This window comes from Lagopus muta, chromosome 1, assembly GCF_023343835.1.
Source record: "Lagopus muta isolate bLagMut1 chromosome 1, bLagMut1 primary, whole genome shotgun sequence".
Lineage (NCBI taxonomy): Eukaryota > Metazoa > Chordata > Aves > Galliformes > Phasianidae > Lagopus > Lagopus muta.
The window spans coordinates 6,405,589-6,423,753 of NC_064433.1; the positions used below are offsets into that span (position 1 = coordinate 6,405,589).

Here is an 18,165-nt window from a genome sequence, read left to right on the forward strand (position 1 = left end):
TAAATCTCTCCTTTTATAGTTTGAATCAATTTCCCTTTATCCTATCACAACAGATCATGCTAAAGAGTCTGTCCTTTCTTAGAGTCCCCCTTTCGATACTGAAAGGCTTCTATCATGTCTCCCCAGAGCCTTCTCTTTTCCAGGCTGAACATCCCCACATCTCTGTGTGTTCTTGTAGGGAAAGTGTTCCATTCCATGGAGCAATTCTGTGGCCATCAGCTCTAACAGGTCCATGTTTCTCCTGTACTGAGGACTCCACATTTGGATGCAGTACTCCAGGTGAGGTCTCACCAGCTCAGGGCAGAGGGGCAGGATCACCTCCCTCACCCTGCTGACCCACAGTTCTTTTGATGCAGCCCAGGATACAGTTGGCTTTCTGGGCTGCGAGTGCACGTTGCTGCTTATGTCAAGCTTCCTGTCCACCAGTACCCCCAAGTCATTTTCGGCAGGGCTGTGCTCCGTCCTTACATCCCCCAGCTCATACAGACAGTAAGGGTTGCTGTGATTCGGGTGCAAGACATTGGACTTGAATTTGTTGAACCTTATGAGGTTCACCTGGTCCCACCTCTCAAGACTGTCTAGGTCTCTCTGAATTCTATCCCACTGCTCAGGCATGTCATTCACAAACTTGCTGAGAGTGCCCTTGATCCCACTGTTGATGTCACTGATGAAGACGCTGAACAGCATCGGTTCCAGTACTGATCCCTAAGGGACACCACTCTTACTGATGAGGCATCTCAAGGTGAGATGTAAGGCCAATTACTGGTGGCATGAGGGGTGATTGTTGTCTGTACTCAGCACTGGTGAAGGTGCACCTCGGTACTGTGCTCAATTTTAGGTGCTTCACCATATGAAAGACACTGGGGCACTGCAGCGTGTCCAGAGGAGGGCAATGAAGCTGTGAGGGGTCTGGAGCCCAAATCTTCAGGGGTGTGACAGAGGAAACAGGGATTGTTCAGTGTAGAGAAGAGGAGGCTCAGAAGAGGACTTATTGCTCTCTACAACTGCCTGAAAGGAGGTCGTGGTGAGGGGGGGCCGGCCTTTGCTCCTAGGTATCAATAGTAGGATGAGAGGCTATTGCTTCAAGTTGTGCCAGGGGAGATTCAGGTTGGATATTGGAACAATTTCTTCCCGGGATGAGTGGTGAGGCATTGGACAGGATGCCCAGGGATGTGGTGGAGTCACTGCGCCTGAAGATGCTCAAGAAAAGGATGGATGTGGCAATGAGGGACGTGGGGTAGGGGGGACATTGGCGGTAGTGGACGGTTGGACTCAGCGTTCTTGGAGCTTTCTGATTCTAGGATTCTATGACTCTGTGATTCACGGGCACGGCGGGGGTGAGTTGGGGTTGGACTGGATGATCTTGGAGTTCTTTCAAACTGTTCATGCTGCTGTCATCAGAAAACTCAGGAAACTACAGGTGAGCCTAACTGCCACGGGGAAACTCGGTAGCGCTTGTGAAATTACGACTATACAAACTGGATGAAAAAAAGCCTTGTTTAAGCGATTTCAGCTGAGCGAAGCTATTGAATAAAACCGTTCAGAACGATTGTGGCAACGCGTCGGCGAAACGGAATTCTCGCGGACTTCCACCCAGCCCAAGGAGCGGCGGCACGGCGGCAGGCAGCGGGCAGAGGCGGCCGCAGCGACGCCTGCGCGGGCTTCTGCGCGCCGCGTCACGTGACGGCGGCGGAGGGAACGCGGTGGGGGAGGGGAGCGGCGCTGACAGCGGTGAGGCAGCGGCCGGCCCCGCCGCCATGGGCAGTGAGTACGGCAGCGCGGGCGGCCGCAGCGAGGGGAGAACGCGGCCCGGAGGGGGCGGTGGGGGAGTGAAGGGCGGCGAGCCGGCCACCTCACGGCTCGGCGGCGGGTCGCGTCCAGCTTCTCGGGTCGGACGTGGCGCCTTGGCCGGCTCCTGCGGGACACGGGGAGCCGTGTGAGGGGCGGTCGGTGCGGGAGGAGCCGGGCGCGGCGGTGTGCGCGGGGATCGGCGCGGCGTTTCCACACGCGGCGCGGTGCGGGGCGCGGATTTGTGAGGGGAGCCGCGGCTGGCGGCTGTGGAGAGCCGCGCGTAGCGGGCTGGGAGCGCTGCGGGAGGTTTGGCAGGGAAACCGCCCGCCCCGTGCTTCGGGTTGTTGGGGTTTTCGTAGCAAAGAGCCGAGGCTGCTGAGCCGTGCCGCGGTTTTAACGGAGAAACTGCGGAGGGAGTTGTAGAAGTTAAATCCCGAAAACTTCGGTCGGAATACGTGTTGCAGCGATTTGAAGGTATCTGAAGATATGTCAGTGGTTTTTTTTTCCCGTCATCGAAATAGATGCGTAATGCCTATTATTTCCTAGGTAGTTGCATCCATTGCTTCTGTGCTTGACAGAGGCGCTGAGTCGGGTATTTTTAGGTGGGATGTGATTCAGTTCACTGCTGCATCGCAGGTGATTCTGGCCGTGGAACAAAGGCTGGGCCAATCTCTTGAAAATTCTTTTCTACGTTTCCAAGGCTTGAAAAGTGAGATGCTAATGAGTTGTAACAAGGCTACATGCAAGGCGTTGCATTTGGGTCGGGCAGTTCCAATCAAGGGTACAGAGCGGGAGAAGAAGTCATTGAGAGCAGCTCTGTGGAGTTGGGTTTGGGGTTCAGGTGGATGAGAAGGTGGATGTGAGCCAGCAGAGTGCTCTTGCAGCCCAGAAGGCCAACTGTATTCTGGGCTGCAGCAGAAGAGAGGTGATAGCAGGGAGAGGGAGGAGATTGTCCCCCTCTGCTCTGCCCTTCTGAGGCCCCACCTGCAGTGCTGCATCCAGGTCTGGACCTCAGGAAAGGTGTGGAGCTTTTGGAACAGGTCCATAGGAGGGCAGACAAAGATGTTCAGAGGGCTGAACATCTTCTGTCAAGAATGGCTGAGGAAGCTTGGGTTGTTCTACTTGGAGAAGGCTCGGGGGAGACCCGGTAGCCTTCTGGTACATAAAGGGAGCTTATAAGCAGAAGGGAGATAAAATTTCTATACAGTCTGGTAGTGATAGGACTGAGGATTTGAATTAAAAGAGGAGAGATTTAGTTCAGATGTTGGGGGAAATTTTTCACTCAGAGGTGAGGCACTGGCACAGGCTGTCCAAAGAGGCTGTGGATGCCCCATCCCTGGAGGTGTGCAGGGCCAGGCTGGATGGGGCCATGGGCAGCCTGGTCTGGTGGGTGACAACCCTGCCTGTGGCAGAGGCCTGGAACTGGATGATCTTTGAGGTCCCTTCCAAGCTAAGTCATTTGTGCTTCATGTTCATTTTTCACTTCCTTCAAGAAATGCATTACTTCTCACATGTTCAGTTAATGAGTGTTGATGAAGTAATTCACCTGTAGTGTTCTTACGCTTTATTTTTTTCCTTAGAAGTTATATGAAGTATGAAGCTTTATAAATCATATAAGTTCAGTAGAATATTTTCTTCTTACTCCTGTTTTGTTCATTTTTTCTACAACAGTTAAATTTTTAGAAGTTATTAAGCCATTCTGTGCAGTTTTACCTGAAATCCAGAAGCCAGAAAGAAAGGTGAGTGCTACATTGTGTTTTTACCTTAATGTGTTCTCAGATAAGAGAATAATGCGTTCAACTCCACACCACAGTACAAATGCAGATAGTGGGCCCTAAGGTAGGGCATATCCTTTGGGAGAAAGGAAACCCACATTAAGGCAAAAGATGATCATCATAATGAATTCCTGACAGCCTTCTGGCAAATCAAATTCTTCCATATGCTAACGGTACTAACTCAGTTTGGTTTTTAAATGTCTTATCTCTGGACTGAATTTATTGTATTCAGTTCCTTACAACTACATCGATGTTAACATACCACAACGGAATTTTCAGGCTGTTTTTCCTGTGGATTTTTTCCCTCAAAATAGTTTTTCCTCCAAAGCCGTTTTTGCACTTGATGAGGTGGTTTGTGATAAGGTTCACATAACCTACTAGCTGTGATGCTTCTCTCTGTTCTGAGACCAATGAAATGAGTTCATTTACATCTGACCTATCCCTGTAGCCCTAGAACCCATTTCTTTGCCTGTTTTCTAGATCAAAAATAGTTAATTTCTGTAGATAGGAAGAGACTGTCCCTGTCAAAAATAATAATAATAGTGAAAATAAGCTTTTTTACTAATACTCAAACAGTCATGTATCACCTAGCTGACAAAGATTCGAATTAGAGTAGCTAATTTATGGAATTTTCATGCCAGCCACACCAGAAAATAAGAGGTAAATTCTGATTTTTATTGTTAGAAAGAAATCCGTACCTGTGAGCATGGTGCCGTCCTGGAGAATATTCTCACACTGTTGAGAGATTCCTGAGGGTTAGGTCTGGATGCAGAGATGATTTTTCTGGTAGCCACGTGCTGGCTTGAATGGTAAAGATATGGTAAAAACTGCAGATTGTCCCCCTCTGGGACTTATTTCTAAGAAGGTTGATCCCTTGGCTCTTTGCCTTATCTGCCATTCCAAGCTGTCTTTCCCTCTCGGGACAGATCTTCAGGCAAGTGATACCACTCAGACAAAGGCTTCTTGAGTCTCCAGAGCCAGACCTTGTGCAAAGATTGGGATGCACCTGATCGAGTGGAAGATAACCCACTGTGTTTCTGCAGCTTTCAACTTCAGTACAATCTTCTTGTGTTTGTTTATGGCATATTTTTGAATGAGTTTGTTACATCCATCTGTCCCATTTCTTGTATTGAAGTGGGGTTGATGAGACAGCTGAGACAAATCTACAGATACTGAAGTTTCTGTAAAGCTCTGCAACAGTTGTGATTTTCTCTTGGTTTCTTCCTTTCTCTGAGGAAGGAAAGAATAGGGGGAGAGACATGGTTTGTCGGCGTCCTCCATCAGCTGGTGAAGGATGCCCAGAGCAGTTGTTGTCCTTGCTACTTGGGTCATTTTGTCTCTTTTGCTATCTAGGTCACTGGCTAAGCAGTGATTGTCTGTTGCCAGCTTTGTACAAATTTGAAGTGAAGGATATACTAGGGAACGTCCTTCCCAAGACTGAAGAGTATTTTGACCATTTTACTTAATGTTCCTTGCTTATGTATAGTCTATCAAGCGACTTAGGCTGTTCTGTTTAACAAGTCTTTTGTATTTATTGTTTTCTTGCAAGCTGTCACTGGCAGGCATCATTAGTAATTATTTTAGTGGGCTGGTTAAGGCTGGGACAAGAAACAAAGATAATAAACTAGAAAAAAAAATCTCTAAGCTTAAGTTCAGTGATTGTTGATTGTGCAGAGAGCACAAGGTTTTCATGCAGGTGGGCTCTCATTGGACCTTTTCCCATTATTTTTGAAGGAAGTGGGCTTTTTCTGTCACTAGGGAGTGTTGCTTTTGTCATTTAGAGATGTTGGCTGACAGAAGCAAGTGCTGCTTTTTTGTAGTTGTTATGTTTGTTCATGCTGCACGCACAGATCTCTCAGCTACTTCACAGACATGAAGTAGAACACAGTGTACAGAACACCAGGATGATGGGGCTCACGTCCATTTATCTTTATGAGCTGTAAGTGAGAAAAATACCAAAAGAAGAAAATGTCCAGTAGGATCTGATCAGACAGTGAAATGCACACTTTTTGTGCTCGTTGTTGTTTGTGGCTGGAATGTTTTGGTACCAGTTGGTATTTTGCTGCTTTTTGCATATGGATTCGAGTGCCTCCTTTTTCTTTTCTCTTTTTTGTTTCTTTGAATCACAGAGGCCGTTCCCTGTGAGCCAAGTGTGATTTGGGTGTTGCAGGATTTCTCTAATGCTCACTTTAATTGACTTGAGGGCCAGGGTAGTTGAGGAGACTGATACCCCAGAAGCCAACGTTAAGCTTTGGGCTGCAGAAACTGTTCTGCTCAACATTTTTCTTTTTTAAAGTCTGCACTTTAAATCTGAACAATGAAATTGAAACAGCGCTTGGCAAAGTGGGTCAGCACTTCATAAAATCTAAGACAAGACGCTGGATTTATTTGCTGCTGTCACTTTTTCTTTTTTTAACTTTGTACTGTATGTATTTTTAGCATCTGGCCTCTTTTAGAAGTGAGTCTGTATCAGTAAATACATTAAATTACTGGAACTACTTTGCCTCAAATTAAGTGTATGCTTTCACTTACAAAGTTGCAGACTAATTCTGAATTCCTTTTGTCTGGGGAGTTGTCCTGCTGCCTCAGTTTACAGATTCTTGTTTGTGGGTGTTCAGGGCCTATAAAACTAGCCACTAACCTTTTCTCTTGTTACTTCTCTACAGGCAGCATCAGTGGTTGGAAGCAGAAATGTGTTACTTACACTGTATCTGTTTTGTGTGTCAGTTCATGTCTCATTTTAGTAGCTGCTGTGCTCTTGTCTGCAGTGAACACACATCCCAGTGTTTACAGTCCGTGGAGGAGAGGTGGGAACTTGGATGTAGCACTGCAACAGGGCTCTCTCTTGGTCTCTTCCAGTGCTTTTCTTTCTGTCTCAGGCTTTCAGTACTTTTGTCTTTTCTCTCTTTCAAATTTAAACCTCATGGTTCTTCTTTTGTGGAACTAGTTGCAGCATTCTGCCTCAAATCATGGACTCGTATCATAGAATCATAGAGTGGTTTGTGTGTTGTGACCATGGGGATCTCTTAATGTACTACTGACTGATGATCATTGATCTGTCCATCTTGTAAAAGTAATACCTAATGTACATCCATAGAAATACTTTGGAGGGGGAAAAAGCCTCTAAAATTTGTAGTCTGTTTCCATTAACATAATGGTGAATCTAAGCTTCCTGCAACAACTTTTGAAGAACTTCTTTCTCTGCTCTGATTTCTAATCCAAAACTCATGGTTCTTCTGTTTTTTAATCACTTGCCTTTAGCAGTTAAGTCTCTAAAAACTTTACAGCACTTGAGCAACTCGAGCCTTAAAAAACAGTGCTGTCAATCTGTTGAAGCCTAGAGATAAAATCACAGCAGATAAGGATTTTTACATTAGTATTTCATGTTTGTTCTGATATGTCCACATTTAGCCATGCTGTTGTTTTTTGGTAAATATTCACTGTGTTAGGATACTATATATAAAACGTGTTCTACTGTCTGAGTGTCAGGCACACTGCCAGATCCCATGCAAGCTGTCTTTGAGCCCATGGCTGTCACTCTAAAAAATCTGAAATCATATTAAAAATAATTCCTGATGAGAAATGTTGCCGTCTGGCTCGGTATCTTTCACATTTAGTTCCAAACAATACAGCATCTAGCTCTAGTGTGAAGTAGAGTGAAAATACCAAATGCAATTAACTCAATAATATCCATAATTGGTTCTGTAGATCCAGTTCAGAGAGAAGGTGCTATGGACAGCCATCACTCTCTTCATTTTCTTAGTGTGCTGTCAGGTACGTATGGATGTATTCCGTGTTTCAGAAAGGGTGTGTTCTGTATGTAAAATGCTGAACGTGTGAGAATTTCTCATTTCGTGTTGATCTGCTTTCAGTTTTGTGTTTTAATTGCTAATGAATGAAGACTGTGTATGCAAAATAATCTTTATTATTCATGTATATGTTTTCAGAAATTAATACGTTGCTGTTACGATGTGAGATGTCCTATGAAACAGTGATACTGACTGCAGGATAAACAGCAAAGCAAATATTCATTGAGTAACCCAAGCAAGCCGAGCAGTTTTATGCATTCTTTAGCCTCTGTTCATAGCTAAATTTGAACTTCAGCTTTGAAGTTCACTGCTTTGAACAATCAGTAATGAGATTGAACAGAAATGACTTTTTTTTACCTGATCCTTCTTGAACGAGCTAAAAGATTGCAGAGACTGTGGGAAGGTGTTTGTCCTGAGGTGTTTAAGTTCACATTTAGAATGTGACTTTTTGAATATATTGATGAGGATACTACCTGCCCCCAAGGTCTTTGTAAAAGTTTATGGTTGCATTCATTCATAGTTGCAGGAGTTCCTGGAAACTAGGGTTATAAACACATAGTTTGTTTGTTGAATATTCAGATACTGCAGAAACTGAAAGTCCATGCATTACTTTATTTATTTTAGCACTTTTAGACTCTCCAGATCCTTTAAAATGAAGCAGCAGGCATCTTCAACCTTAGGCATTTTATGTTCTATTTTATTTATTTATTGACTTGAACTTAGCCATTGCAGTCAGATTCTGTAGCAGCAGTTTAATAATTTGTATGTTTACAACTGAAGGGCTATTAAAAGGCCCAAACCTGTCTGTTTTTCAACAGAGGATGTGGGAATGATACCAGACAGAGAAGAGTGTGGATTTTATTTGTGTTTCTTAGCTGCTATATATATGCATAATTAAGGATTTGAATCTGTACAAAAGATGATGGTAACTAATTGAAAATAGTTAGCATAATAGCAGAGTTTTCAGGAAATAATCTAAAGGATTGCCTGGGCCTTCTTTTGTGATTGAGTTTTAAAGAACTCAAAGTCCTTCAGTGTTGACATATGGAAAATTGATGTCTTTTTTCAGTATAAACTTGGCCGACTTGTACAGCTCCATATAGGATGCTTTAAAACATTCCCAGCTGTAGAGTTGGTATTCAGAGTTGGTGGAGGAAAATATTTATGTTGGAATTTATACTTCATCTTTAATTTGTTCTACAAAGGAATTTTGTATAGGGCTGTTTAAAATCAAAACAAAACAACCCTGCTTTCTTATGTCTTCTCAAAGATGTTTGGCTACAGTTTGTTCTACTGCAAAAATTGTGGTGAAATAAGTACTGGAGTATCAGTGTTTCATAAGCAGTGGAATATCATGGTGGGAAGGTGCTCTGTTCTCTTAATCATTTTTGGTATCTGACCTATTTATTTTGTGTTTCTTTCCTTGGATATTTTTCCAGGGCTGAGGTACTCTATGGCTGCTTATGGCAACCACTTACATCTTCATCTGCAGTAATCTGGCCAGTGCTTGTCACTTAACACTGTTGTGTGATCTGGTTCAATTTAAAAACCAGAAGATGGTTGGCTTTCATTATACTGAACAGTGTAGCAGTTGAATCATTACGAGTTAAGGTTCTTAGATTAATGTAAGCTCTCTTCATATATCTGTTTAATATTGCTCTGTGCTTTGGCAGATACCTTTATTTGGAATCATGTCATCAGATTCAGCAGATCCTTTCTACTGGATGCGAGTCATTCTTGCATCAAACAGAGGTTAGTAAATTCTTTCTTTTCTCTTCTTTTTATGGGTACAAACAGCCTGTGAGGAAAAATGATTGGGTGTAAAATTTCACAAAGCCCAGCTGTCATGTTGAAACACCGTGATGTGATGTGATGTGATGTGATGTGATGTGATGTGATGTGATGTGATGTGATGTGATGAATGATACCTGAGGTGGATTTTGTCTTAGGAATGGAAGTGCCTTTGATGCTCAAATGAGATGCATCTTGATTCTCAACTTCCAGGATGGTTCTGTATCCTACTGTAAAGCAATCTTTTTCTGATTATATGTGAAACATTGGGTCTTTTCTCCTCTTAATTATGAAGGAAAATACTTTGTGTGTGCAAGTTGGTTATACCTCATAACACTTCTGCAGCATTACAGGTAGTAATTGTAGTAGTAATTGTGTAGGTTGGAAAGCTAAGGGCAGAAGTGATTAAGCTTACTTTGTAGCAAACCCGAAGTAGTTTACTGTAGAAAAGACAAATGGAGCCCAAAATAATGTGTAAAAGTATTAAACTAATGCTGGAAGTCAGGATTTTAAGATTCCATGACTTGTCTTGCATGACTCTAAGTAAGGTTACTGACCTCATCTGTACCTTGGCAAAGTGGCTGGAAGTGAGAGAAGCAATGGGACCTGTAATGTGAAGGAACTGTTTAGGAAAGGCAAACGTCACAGCAGTGAAGATAATTACATTACATTGCACCAAGCAGTGGCAAAGGTTGCCAGCAGCAGTTTCTGAGCAAATTGCTCAGTGTGTGCAGGAAAAGGGAATTAAAGCATGATACTTCCTGCAGAGGAGGAGTCCCTTTAAATTGAATGTGAGGGTAGATGAGCTTCTTGTCTGATTATCTGTTATACACCATTTCTGCTTCCTTTGACCTTTCACACAGCCATGTCGGCCATGCTTCCCCTTTCACTGGTTCTTCTTGACACTTTGCAAGTCTCTTGTGGCTAAATACTATTCTCTTAATAATAATCATGGTCATTTTAGGATGGAACACTGCTGTGCTACAGGTGAGAGCAGAATTGCTCTTAAGTTCAGAGTTCTAAGGAATTTTGTATTGATTCTCATTTTTATCTCTCTGATGAGTATTGTGACAATGTCAGAATAAAATGCGTTTATGAATGAATTTAATTGCTTTGGGTAAATTCAGTTCTGCTCTCATACCACTTTATAGTATAATTCAAGCAGATATCAGTAGTTTAACAACATCTTGCAGAGAATATATCTGCATAGAACACGTGGTGGTGGTTCTGTTGTGGCACGTGGAGTGCTTGATGCCCAGCTGTTACTACATTGAATGAAAGGCTGGGGGAAAAAGAAGGCAGGTTTTCTGGAAATGAACCTGTGTGCTGCAGAAGTAATATTTTATGAAGTTGTGTCTTCCTGTTGTCTGCATTTGAAAGTTGTTAGCTTGGTGAACATTGTGCCAGTAGGTGAGATGGCAGAGTAGAACATCTTAACCATGTGTTTGTTTCATTAAGTCCTAAACTTCAGTGCACTCATCTATAGAGTTTGTGGTTTGGAGATTGGTGTTATCAAGCACTGTGGATCTGCAGCATCTTGTGGTCTTCACAATTAAACTGAACAAAATATGGGAGTTGAAGCAGTAGAAGATGCTTCTGGTAGAGGTTTCTTGGTACGGTACGCCAAAAAGCTGACTGTGTAAAGCACTGAGGTTCTGTGTGTGCTTACCTGCAGTGCCCACATTGTACCACAAAGGTACATAAAGTGAAAAGCCACCTCAGTTTGCCTTAGATATCACAGATTTTTACACAGCCCCCTTCTGTGAGCTGATAATGGGCTTTGTTGAGAGTATGCCTGTACTGAAATATACATTTCAAAAGCTGTGAAAAACATTCTTTAGCTAAAATCTTTTAACAGGCCTAATAATCCTTTAGGAATCAGAGAATCAAAGAATGGCCTGGGTTGAAAAGGACCACAGTGATCATCTAGTTTCAATCCCCTGCTGTGTGCAGGGTTGCCATCCACCAGACCAGGCTGCCCAGAGCCACATCCAGCCTGGAAGATCTTTAATTGCATTTCTATTTTCTTCCTGGTAGGTACGTTGATGGAATTGGGTATCTCTCCCATTGTGACCTCTGGTTTGATCATGCAGCTGCTAGCTGGAGCAAAGATCATTGAAGTCGGTGATACGCCGAAAGACAGAGCCTTGTTCAATGGAGCTCAGAAACGTAAGCACTGTTCTGATTCAAGTTATTGAACACAGTTTTATTCGTGGGAAACCAGTCCGCTTCAGAGACACGGAGCGTGAATTTCTTTGATAGGTGAATTCAGGAAATTTGTCATTTAATAAAGATTTTCTTCTTGTCCTGTTGCAGTATTTGGGATGATTATTACCATTGGGCAAGCCATTGTCTATGTTATGACTGGAATGTATGGAGATCCTGCTGAAATGGGTGCTGGCATTTGCCTTCTCATTATAATTCAGGTTTGTAGTGAGCTATTCTTTGTGTAATTAAAGCTGATTAGATGTAGTATGGTTGGAAGGAAAAAATCCTTCTGTGTTCTGGTTGCCTTTAATTTATTTTAATGCTGCGAAGCAACATCCTTCATATCTATCTGTCTACATATGAGAAATTCTAAATCTTCCTTAAAGGAAGAGAAAGTTGGGATAATTAGTATCATAAATATTTCAGATAGGGAGTAGCTGCTTCATTTCAAATATGGGAATTTTGCAAGCAGTAGCTGCTGTTCGGTGCCACAGAGGACTTCTCACTAAAGGCTCTAAATTCAACTTTGAGGCATTATCCTGTAGAGCAAATCAGTAAATGCACAAATGTAAACACTTCAAAAGAAATAAATACTTACTGTGTAATCTGTTTGCTTGCACCAGTGTTGAAAAGTCGGAGAGGTTTTTGGCAGGTGTGATGTGCGTGTGAGGGGGCAGAAATCTGGATGAATGATACTTCAATTTAAAACTTAATGAGCTCTCTCCAACATGATGAAAATACTGAAATGAGATTAATATGCAATTCCTGACTTGATTTATTCTTGTTTCTGCTCAGTTCTTTTTCTTTTCCCGCAGCTATTTGTTGCTGGCTTGATTGTGCTGCTGTTAGATGAGTTGCTACAGAAAGGTTATGGGTTGGGATCTGGTATTTCCCTCTTTATTGCTACCAATATCTGTGAAACCATTGTCTGGAAGGCGTTTAGTCCCACTACCATCAACACTGGCAGAGGTACCTGTGCTATTACAATTAGTTATGATGTGTTTCTGTGGATGTCTGCTGTATGTACACTGATCAGGTGTGCATCAAATGGACTTTGAAAAGATGTTTTAGTGTGTGATGGTTAGCTTCTAAAATCCATTGTCTAACATTGAAGAGGGAAACGTTGTTTAACTCGCGCAAAGGTAAATTACCTGCATGTTTGCTTTTGTTGATTTGAATTGCAGTAGCTAAAATGGGAGCTACAGCCCCTTGATGGAAAACTTCTGATTTCCAAACTGAAATAACCTTGTTTTAGCACACCTCAATCTGTAGAAATTGGGGTGTTTAAATTCTGTTTGTTTGGGGGAGCTCTTTATAACCCAGCTGTTTTTGTGGCTGTAGGTTACTGTTGCAGTTGGAGCTTCCCAGTTACTTTAAGGTTGATTGTTTCTTCAGGGACTGCCATTCCTCAGCCAATGTTTGGTTGTGCTGAGACTGTAAATACCAAGCTAAGATGCATCCTGTGTTTGCATCCTGAAGTTAACTCATTTAATGCATGTGTCCTAAGCCAGGATTTTAGTTCATTCTCATTGTTACCAAACTTGGAGTTTTTCTGTCTGCTGTGGTTTTTTACTACTTTTTTGAAGTTATTTTTCTCCTCTTTAGTTTTTTTTTGTTTTTTTTTTTTTCTTCTTCCTTCTGATCTTCCTCTTACACCCAGAAAAGACTCCCAGCCTGCGAGTTAAGGCAGCACGCTGTGGTGATGCATCTGTAACAGGACGGACGTTGTGTTGCATCTTATTTTGTACCTGTCACTTTGAAAAAATCCTGAAGAAAGATGTGATGGTCTTTTAAAAACTCTGTTATTAATTGACAGTTTCAAGTCTCTTCTGTTGTTCTGCTTTCTGCAGGAACAGAGTTTGAAGGTGCTGTGATTGCATTGTTTCATCTTCTGGCTACGCGAACCGACAAAGTCCGCGCCTTGCGGGAGGCTTTTTATCGACAGAATTTGCCCAACCTCATGAATTTGATTGCTACAGTCTTTGTATTTGCTGTAGTCATCTATTTTCAGGTAAAAAGAGAAATTTCTCGTAGTAGCTGTGAAACTGTATTGGTAGAAGGGCAATACTCCTGGTAATGTGGTCATTGCAAAAAGAAATTGCCAGAGTAGAATAAATGAAGTATCTGATCTTGAGATCTTGTTCTCAACTCTTTGAAAGGGTTGATAACTGCAGGACAAGGGGAAATGGTTTTAAGTTAAGGACGAGGGAAGATTTAGGTTGGATGTCTGGGGAAGCTCTTTACTATGAGAGTGGTGAGGTGCTGGAACAGGCTGCCCACAGAGGTTGTGGATGCCCCGTCCCTGGAGGTGTTCAAGGCCAGGTTGGATGGGGCCCTGGGCAGCCTGGTCTGGTATTAAATGGGGAGGTTGGTGGCCCTGCATGCGGCAGGGGGGTTGGAGATCCATGATCCTTGAGGATCCTTGATCCCTTCCAACCCTTCTGTGATTCAGAGTAAGGAGCTCTTACTTATTCTTAATTTGAACAGTGTTTCTTCAGTAACATAACCCTGTGGCATTGTAGCTGTTCAGTGTTATGGACACACATACTTGTACTCAGGCAGTGATGTCATCTCACTTTCCACTAAACACCACATGCACTATTTGGTTATTTTTACTAAAAGTGGATTATGAAACTGCTCTGGTTCTATCATACAATTAATATACTTCATATTCGAAGTTGAGTTTAAAAAGAAAATACTACTTTTGAACAGAGCTGAAGAACCAAATACAGATTTGTTCTAGAAAACAAGTGTAATTAATGCATGGCTTTTTGTTCCCTTTTCCCCCTTGATTTTTCATTAGATCCTCAGCTGGGGTTTGTCTTTAAACTTGAGTATTTCCTAAAATGGACATTAAAGGAGACCTGCATATTGGACTGTAGTGTTTTGTTTGTGTATCTAACCATGCATCTTTAAAGCAGTTCAGACTGAGTGGAAGCAAAAAAACTTGAATTCTCTGGTTTTCAAATTTCTTGGGCATACTGGGATAGGAGCCTGCCCCAAACAGGACTTAGAGACATGGCAGGTCTGCTGATACTTGTCAGTTCAGTTAAAAGCCATTACATAGTTTCATCAAACCAAATGTTATAAATTGTTATTTTAGAGAAATGTTACTTACAAATGTTCTCTCTTATTTGCTATAGAAAGAATGTAAAACATCCAAGCAGTAACACTTACAAATCCTTAAAGTCTGTAGTTCAGTCTGTAGCAAGAAGCCTTGGGGCTTTACTGTCCCAGACTTTGCACTCCTTGTTTATCTAACAAATATCCTCAGGAATAACTTGTAGATATACTAGGAAGCATTTCTTTCTCAGAAATGAATTTGGTGTGTTTGTGTTCTTTCTTGTAGGGCTTTCGTGTTGATTTGCCCATCAAGTCTGCCCGGTACCGAGGGCAGTACAGTAGCTACCCCATCAAGCTCTTCTACACCTCCAACATTCCCATCATTCTGCAGTCTGCCTTAGTTTCAAACCTCTATGTTATTTCCCAGATGTTGTCTGTTCGTTTTAGTGGCAACTTCTTGGTGAACTTACTAGGACAGTGGGCAGTAAGTACCTTAATCACCTTTTTAAAAAAGAATATATAAGTATATATATGTTACTTTATTGTGAAAGTCAAGTATTTAACCAGCGGAAGACTGGAGTACTTAATTTCTGACAATTGTATGGCAAAGTGGCTTTTGGAATGTTGATGAGGAATTCCTCTATAAATGCAGGATTAGAACGTGAGAGGTCTGTGAGAAACACCTACTTGTCTTCTTCCTCTTCTGTAGGATGTGAGTGGCGGCGGCCCTGCTCGTTCTTACCCTGTTGGTGGTCTGTGCTACTACTTGTCCCCTCCAGAATCCATGGGTGCAATATTTGAGGATCCTGTCCATGTAATCGTTTATATAATTTTTATGTTGGGCTCCTGCGCTTTTTTCTCGAAGACTTGGATTGAAGTGTCTGGTTCATCAGCAAAAGATGTAGGTGTTCTGATAAATGTGCCTAATGGCTGTATTTTCAAACACTGCCTCTGATTTAGAACTGACTGATCCTTACTGATCAGTTATTACTGTGACTAAGTATCAGATGGCTGTGGAAGAACTGCAGCAATTTCATCAAATTATGTTTCTGCAGGTTGCCAAGCAACTCAAGGAACAGCAAATGGTGATGAGAGGCCACAGGGATACTTCAATGGTTCATGAGCTTAACAGGTAAGAAAATGCTGACTTTTAGCTGTGCTGCTCTACTGGGCAATGGAGAGTACTGGGAAGGTGTCAAGGAGAACAGACGGTCTTGGAAAAATCTTGGAAAAATCTAGCTTGTTTCTGCTACAGATGTCAGGATATTGCTCTCATTAAGCTGTCTTTCTCTGGAATGCAAAAGGTGCATATAGGATTAATGAAGAGATTAACGTAGGGTGTCTTATGTGTAAGCAGAATAACAAAGGAATTTGGGTTCAGTCTCTTCTCTGTTTTTAAAAGGAAGACACCATCACTTTTACAGGTGTCTAATTTGCCATTACTGAGCTAAAACAATGCTGCAAAAGTGGGCTTTTGTTCAGTGTGCAAAGCCTGAAGATCTGCATCGCTAGGCAGATTTATGCCTCTGTATTTAAGCCAAATCTTAGTCTTGTGGAGGTTAAATAGCATGCATATATTTAAAAATAATAATAACAAATTGTTATCTCATGAATCAAAATCTTTACCAGTGATCAGTTGTTTATACAGCTTTCCTATCAGTGAATATTTATTTTAATTTCTGTGTTGTGCAAATGTGGTTTAGAAACTTTTAAGAGTTAATGGTAGAGTTGCAGCTGCAGAGATAAGCTTGTCTCTAAATATTCTAGCTGGTTGTTTTAACAGTAGATATGCTTCTGAACTCTTGTATGAAAATGCATGATCATGAATGTATGTTTTGGTTCCAGGTATATCCCTACAGCAGCTGCGTTTGGTGGTTTGTGCATTGGTGCCCTTTCAGTTCTGGCTGACTTTCTAGGAGCCATTGGGTCAGGCACTGGCATTCTGCTTGCAGTCACCATTATTTATCAGTATTTTGAAATATTTGTAAAAGAACAGGCAGAAGTTGGAGGAGTAGGAGCGTTATTTTTCTAGATGTCCAAACATTTCATGTTTGTGGGAAAGGGAAAGTATTTTGACAACATGAGTCATTTAGTCCAACGATGCTATTTTCTTTTTACTTGTTTTCAAGTGCTACATGTCCCATTGCTGTAATGGGCCTTGAGCAATGCCTGCGTGCAGCATCAGTACCAGCTGCCTTAAGAATAAAGTTTACATTATCTTGTTTGAGTATATCTAATGTTGCCTGTAATGCTGGAAACCAATTCATCTACCTTGCTGTTCAGACACTACAGTGAGATGGTAAAATGTATCAGTTTGGCGCTGGTAAACATTTTTGCATACAGCATAAAAATGTTAAATTTATTTCCCCATCCTTAATAGGAAAAAAATTAATCTGAGTTCAGAATGCCACGTGCCAGTGTTCTTGAAAGAGTTGATTTGTAGCCTGTACCTTATTTTTTTTTTATACTTTTTTAACTTGTATTTTGCCATCATTGAACTCAGCACTCCCTTCTCCTTGGTGGTGTCCCCACCCAGTCGCCTGCCCCTCAGCTCCAAGGCTGGACAAGCAAACATTTTACCAGAGACTGATACCCATCTCATCTGTGAACTGGTTTTGTGGTGGATTTGCTGCATTGCAAGGCCTGGGGCACATCAATTCCTTGCCCTGGGCTTCCTATGAGACAGCATGGTACTGCTGTCATGCTGCCAAGCCAGCCCCGTAGTTTTGTTTTAAACATGTATTTGTGAAGACTGTGCCACTGAAACTTCATGTCCACTTTGCTTTTGTGAGTCTAAAGAACAAAGCCTGGTTCCTAAAGCGGTGTTCATAGAAGGGAAGGGGGGAACGTGAAGTTCCTACTGAAAACTTATTTATGTTGTTGCACTTTACAGTGGCAACGTAACAAGTGTAAACATTAGACAATAAACTTATTTAATTAAGCTCTCTCCTGTGTCTTCCCTGTGCAAGATCCATAATTCACATGCAGTGATTTCACACTCACTGTGTTAGTGAGGCCGGTCTGGAAGGCTTCTCTCCTGTTTATCCTTTCTCTTGAAGTATATTTAAGGCTGCTGAAAGCTGATCTGAATTTTAAAAAGTGATAATCTGAAGTCTTTGCCCCTTTAAAATCTTTTCTGTTCAGTTGTAGTCAGTGGATTTTTCCCTTTTGGTTTCATATTTTGATTTTTTTTTTTTTCAGTCTTAATTTGAAAGCACCTTTGTGGTGCTGCTTGTGAAAGTCAGAAAACCTTTCGTAACATTTCTACTTAATTTCTGAGTTAGGAAAAATCTTCCTAATTACGCATGTTCATCCAAGTATATTTCAGAGACAGTGTTTGATATTAGCACATGCTTATGGTGACTTTTAGTTTCTAACCTTTAAGCTGTGGAGGTTGTTTGGGTAATAAAAAGCAGGTGACTGCACTGAAGGTTTGCTGGGCAGGTAATTTACATAGAAGTGATTAGATTGAATTGAAGTGCAACCTAGCTGTGTGCATATACCCAAGGGAACTGGAGAACTGCAAGGCTCTTCTACTAATCCCTTACCTTCAACAGCATCCCTTACCTGGCTCCATTCTAGTTTGCTCCAATTTATGTTTTGTTCCCATCACCAATGTTGTCAGTTTCTCTGTTTTCTTAGATTAAACAGTGCTTGGATCCGGTGAATTCATTTTCTCTTACCACTTAACTTGGCACAAATGCATAATGTGGTCTTCCTGTTTTCTC

At 41.9% G+C, this 18,165-nt stretch overlaps 1 protein-coding gene across 4 annotated transcripts; it reads left to right on the top strand.

Annotated features, from left to right (window-relative positions):
• Positions 1-1,634: 1,634 nt before the first annotated feature.
• On the top strand, positions 1,635-17,383 carry SEC61A2 (SEC61 translocon subunit alpha 2). 4 transcript variants are annotated; one of them, XM_048963050.1, is made up of 13 exons: positions 1,726-1,764; positions 3,463-3,530; positions 6,294-6,373; positions 7,275-7,340; positions 9,049-9,127; positions 11,204-11,335; positions 11,483-11,592; positions 12,190-12,343; positions 13,225-13,385; positions 14,724-14,921; positions 15,147-15,338; positions 15,493-15,569; positions 16,283-17,383. In XM_048963050.1, the coding sequence occupies exons 5-13, from the start codon at positions 9,067-9,069 to the stop codon at positions 16,467-16,469; spliced, it is 1,272 nt and encodes a 423-aa protein (XP_048819007.1). In that variant the 5' UTR covers positions 1,726-1,764; positions 3,463-3,530; positions 6,294-6,373; positions 7,275-7,340; positions 9,049-9,066; the 3' UTR covers positions 16,470-17,383. The 4 variants fall into 4 exon arrangements, with proteins under 4 accessions (XP_048818990.1, XP_048819007.1, XP_048818998.1 ...); XM_048963041.1 differs by having other exon boundaries at positions 1,730-1,764; positions 6,233-6,373; XM_048963033.1 differs by lacking the exon at positions 6,294-6,373 and having other exon boundaries at positions 1,635-1,764.
• The last annotated feature ends 782 nt before the right edge of the window (positions 17,384-18,165 follow it).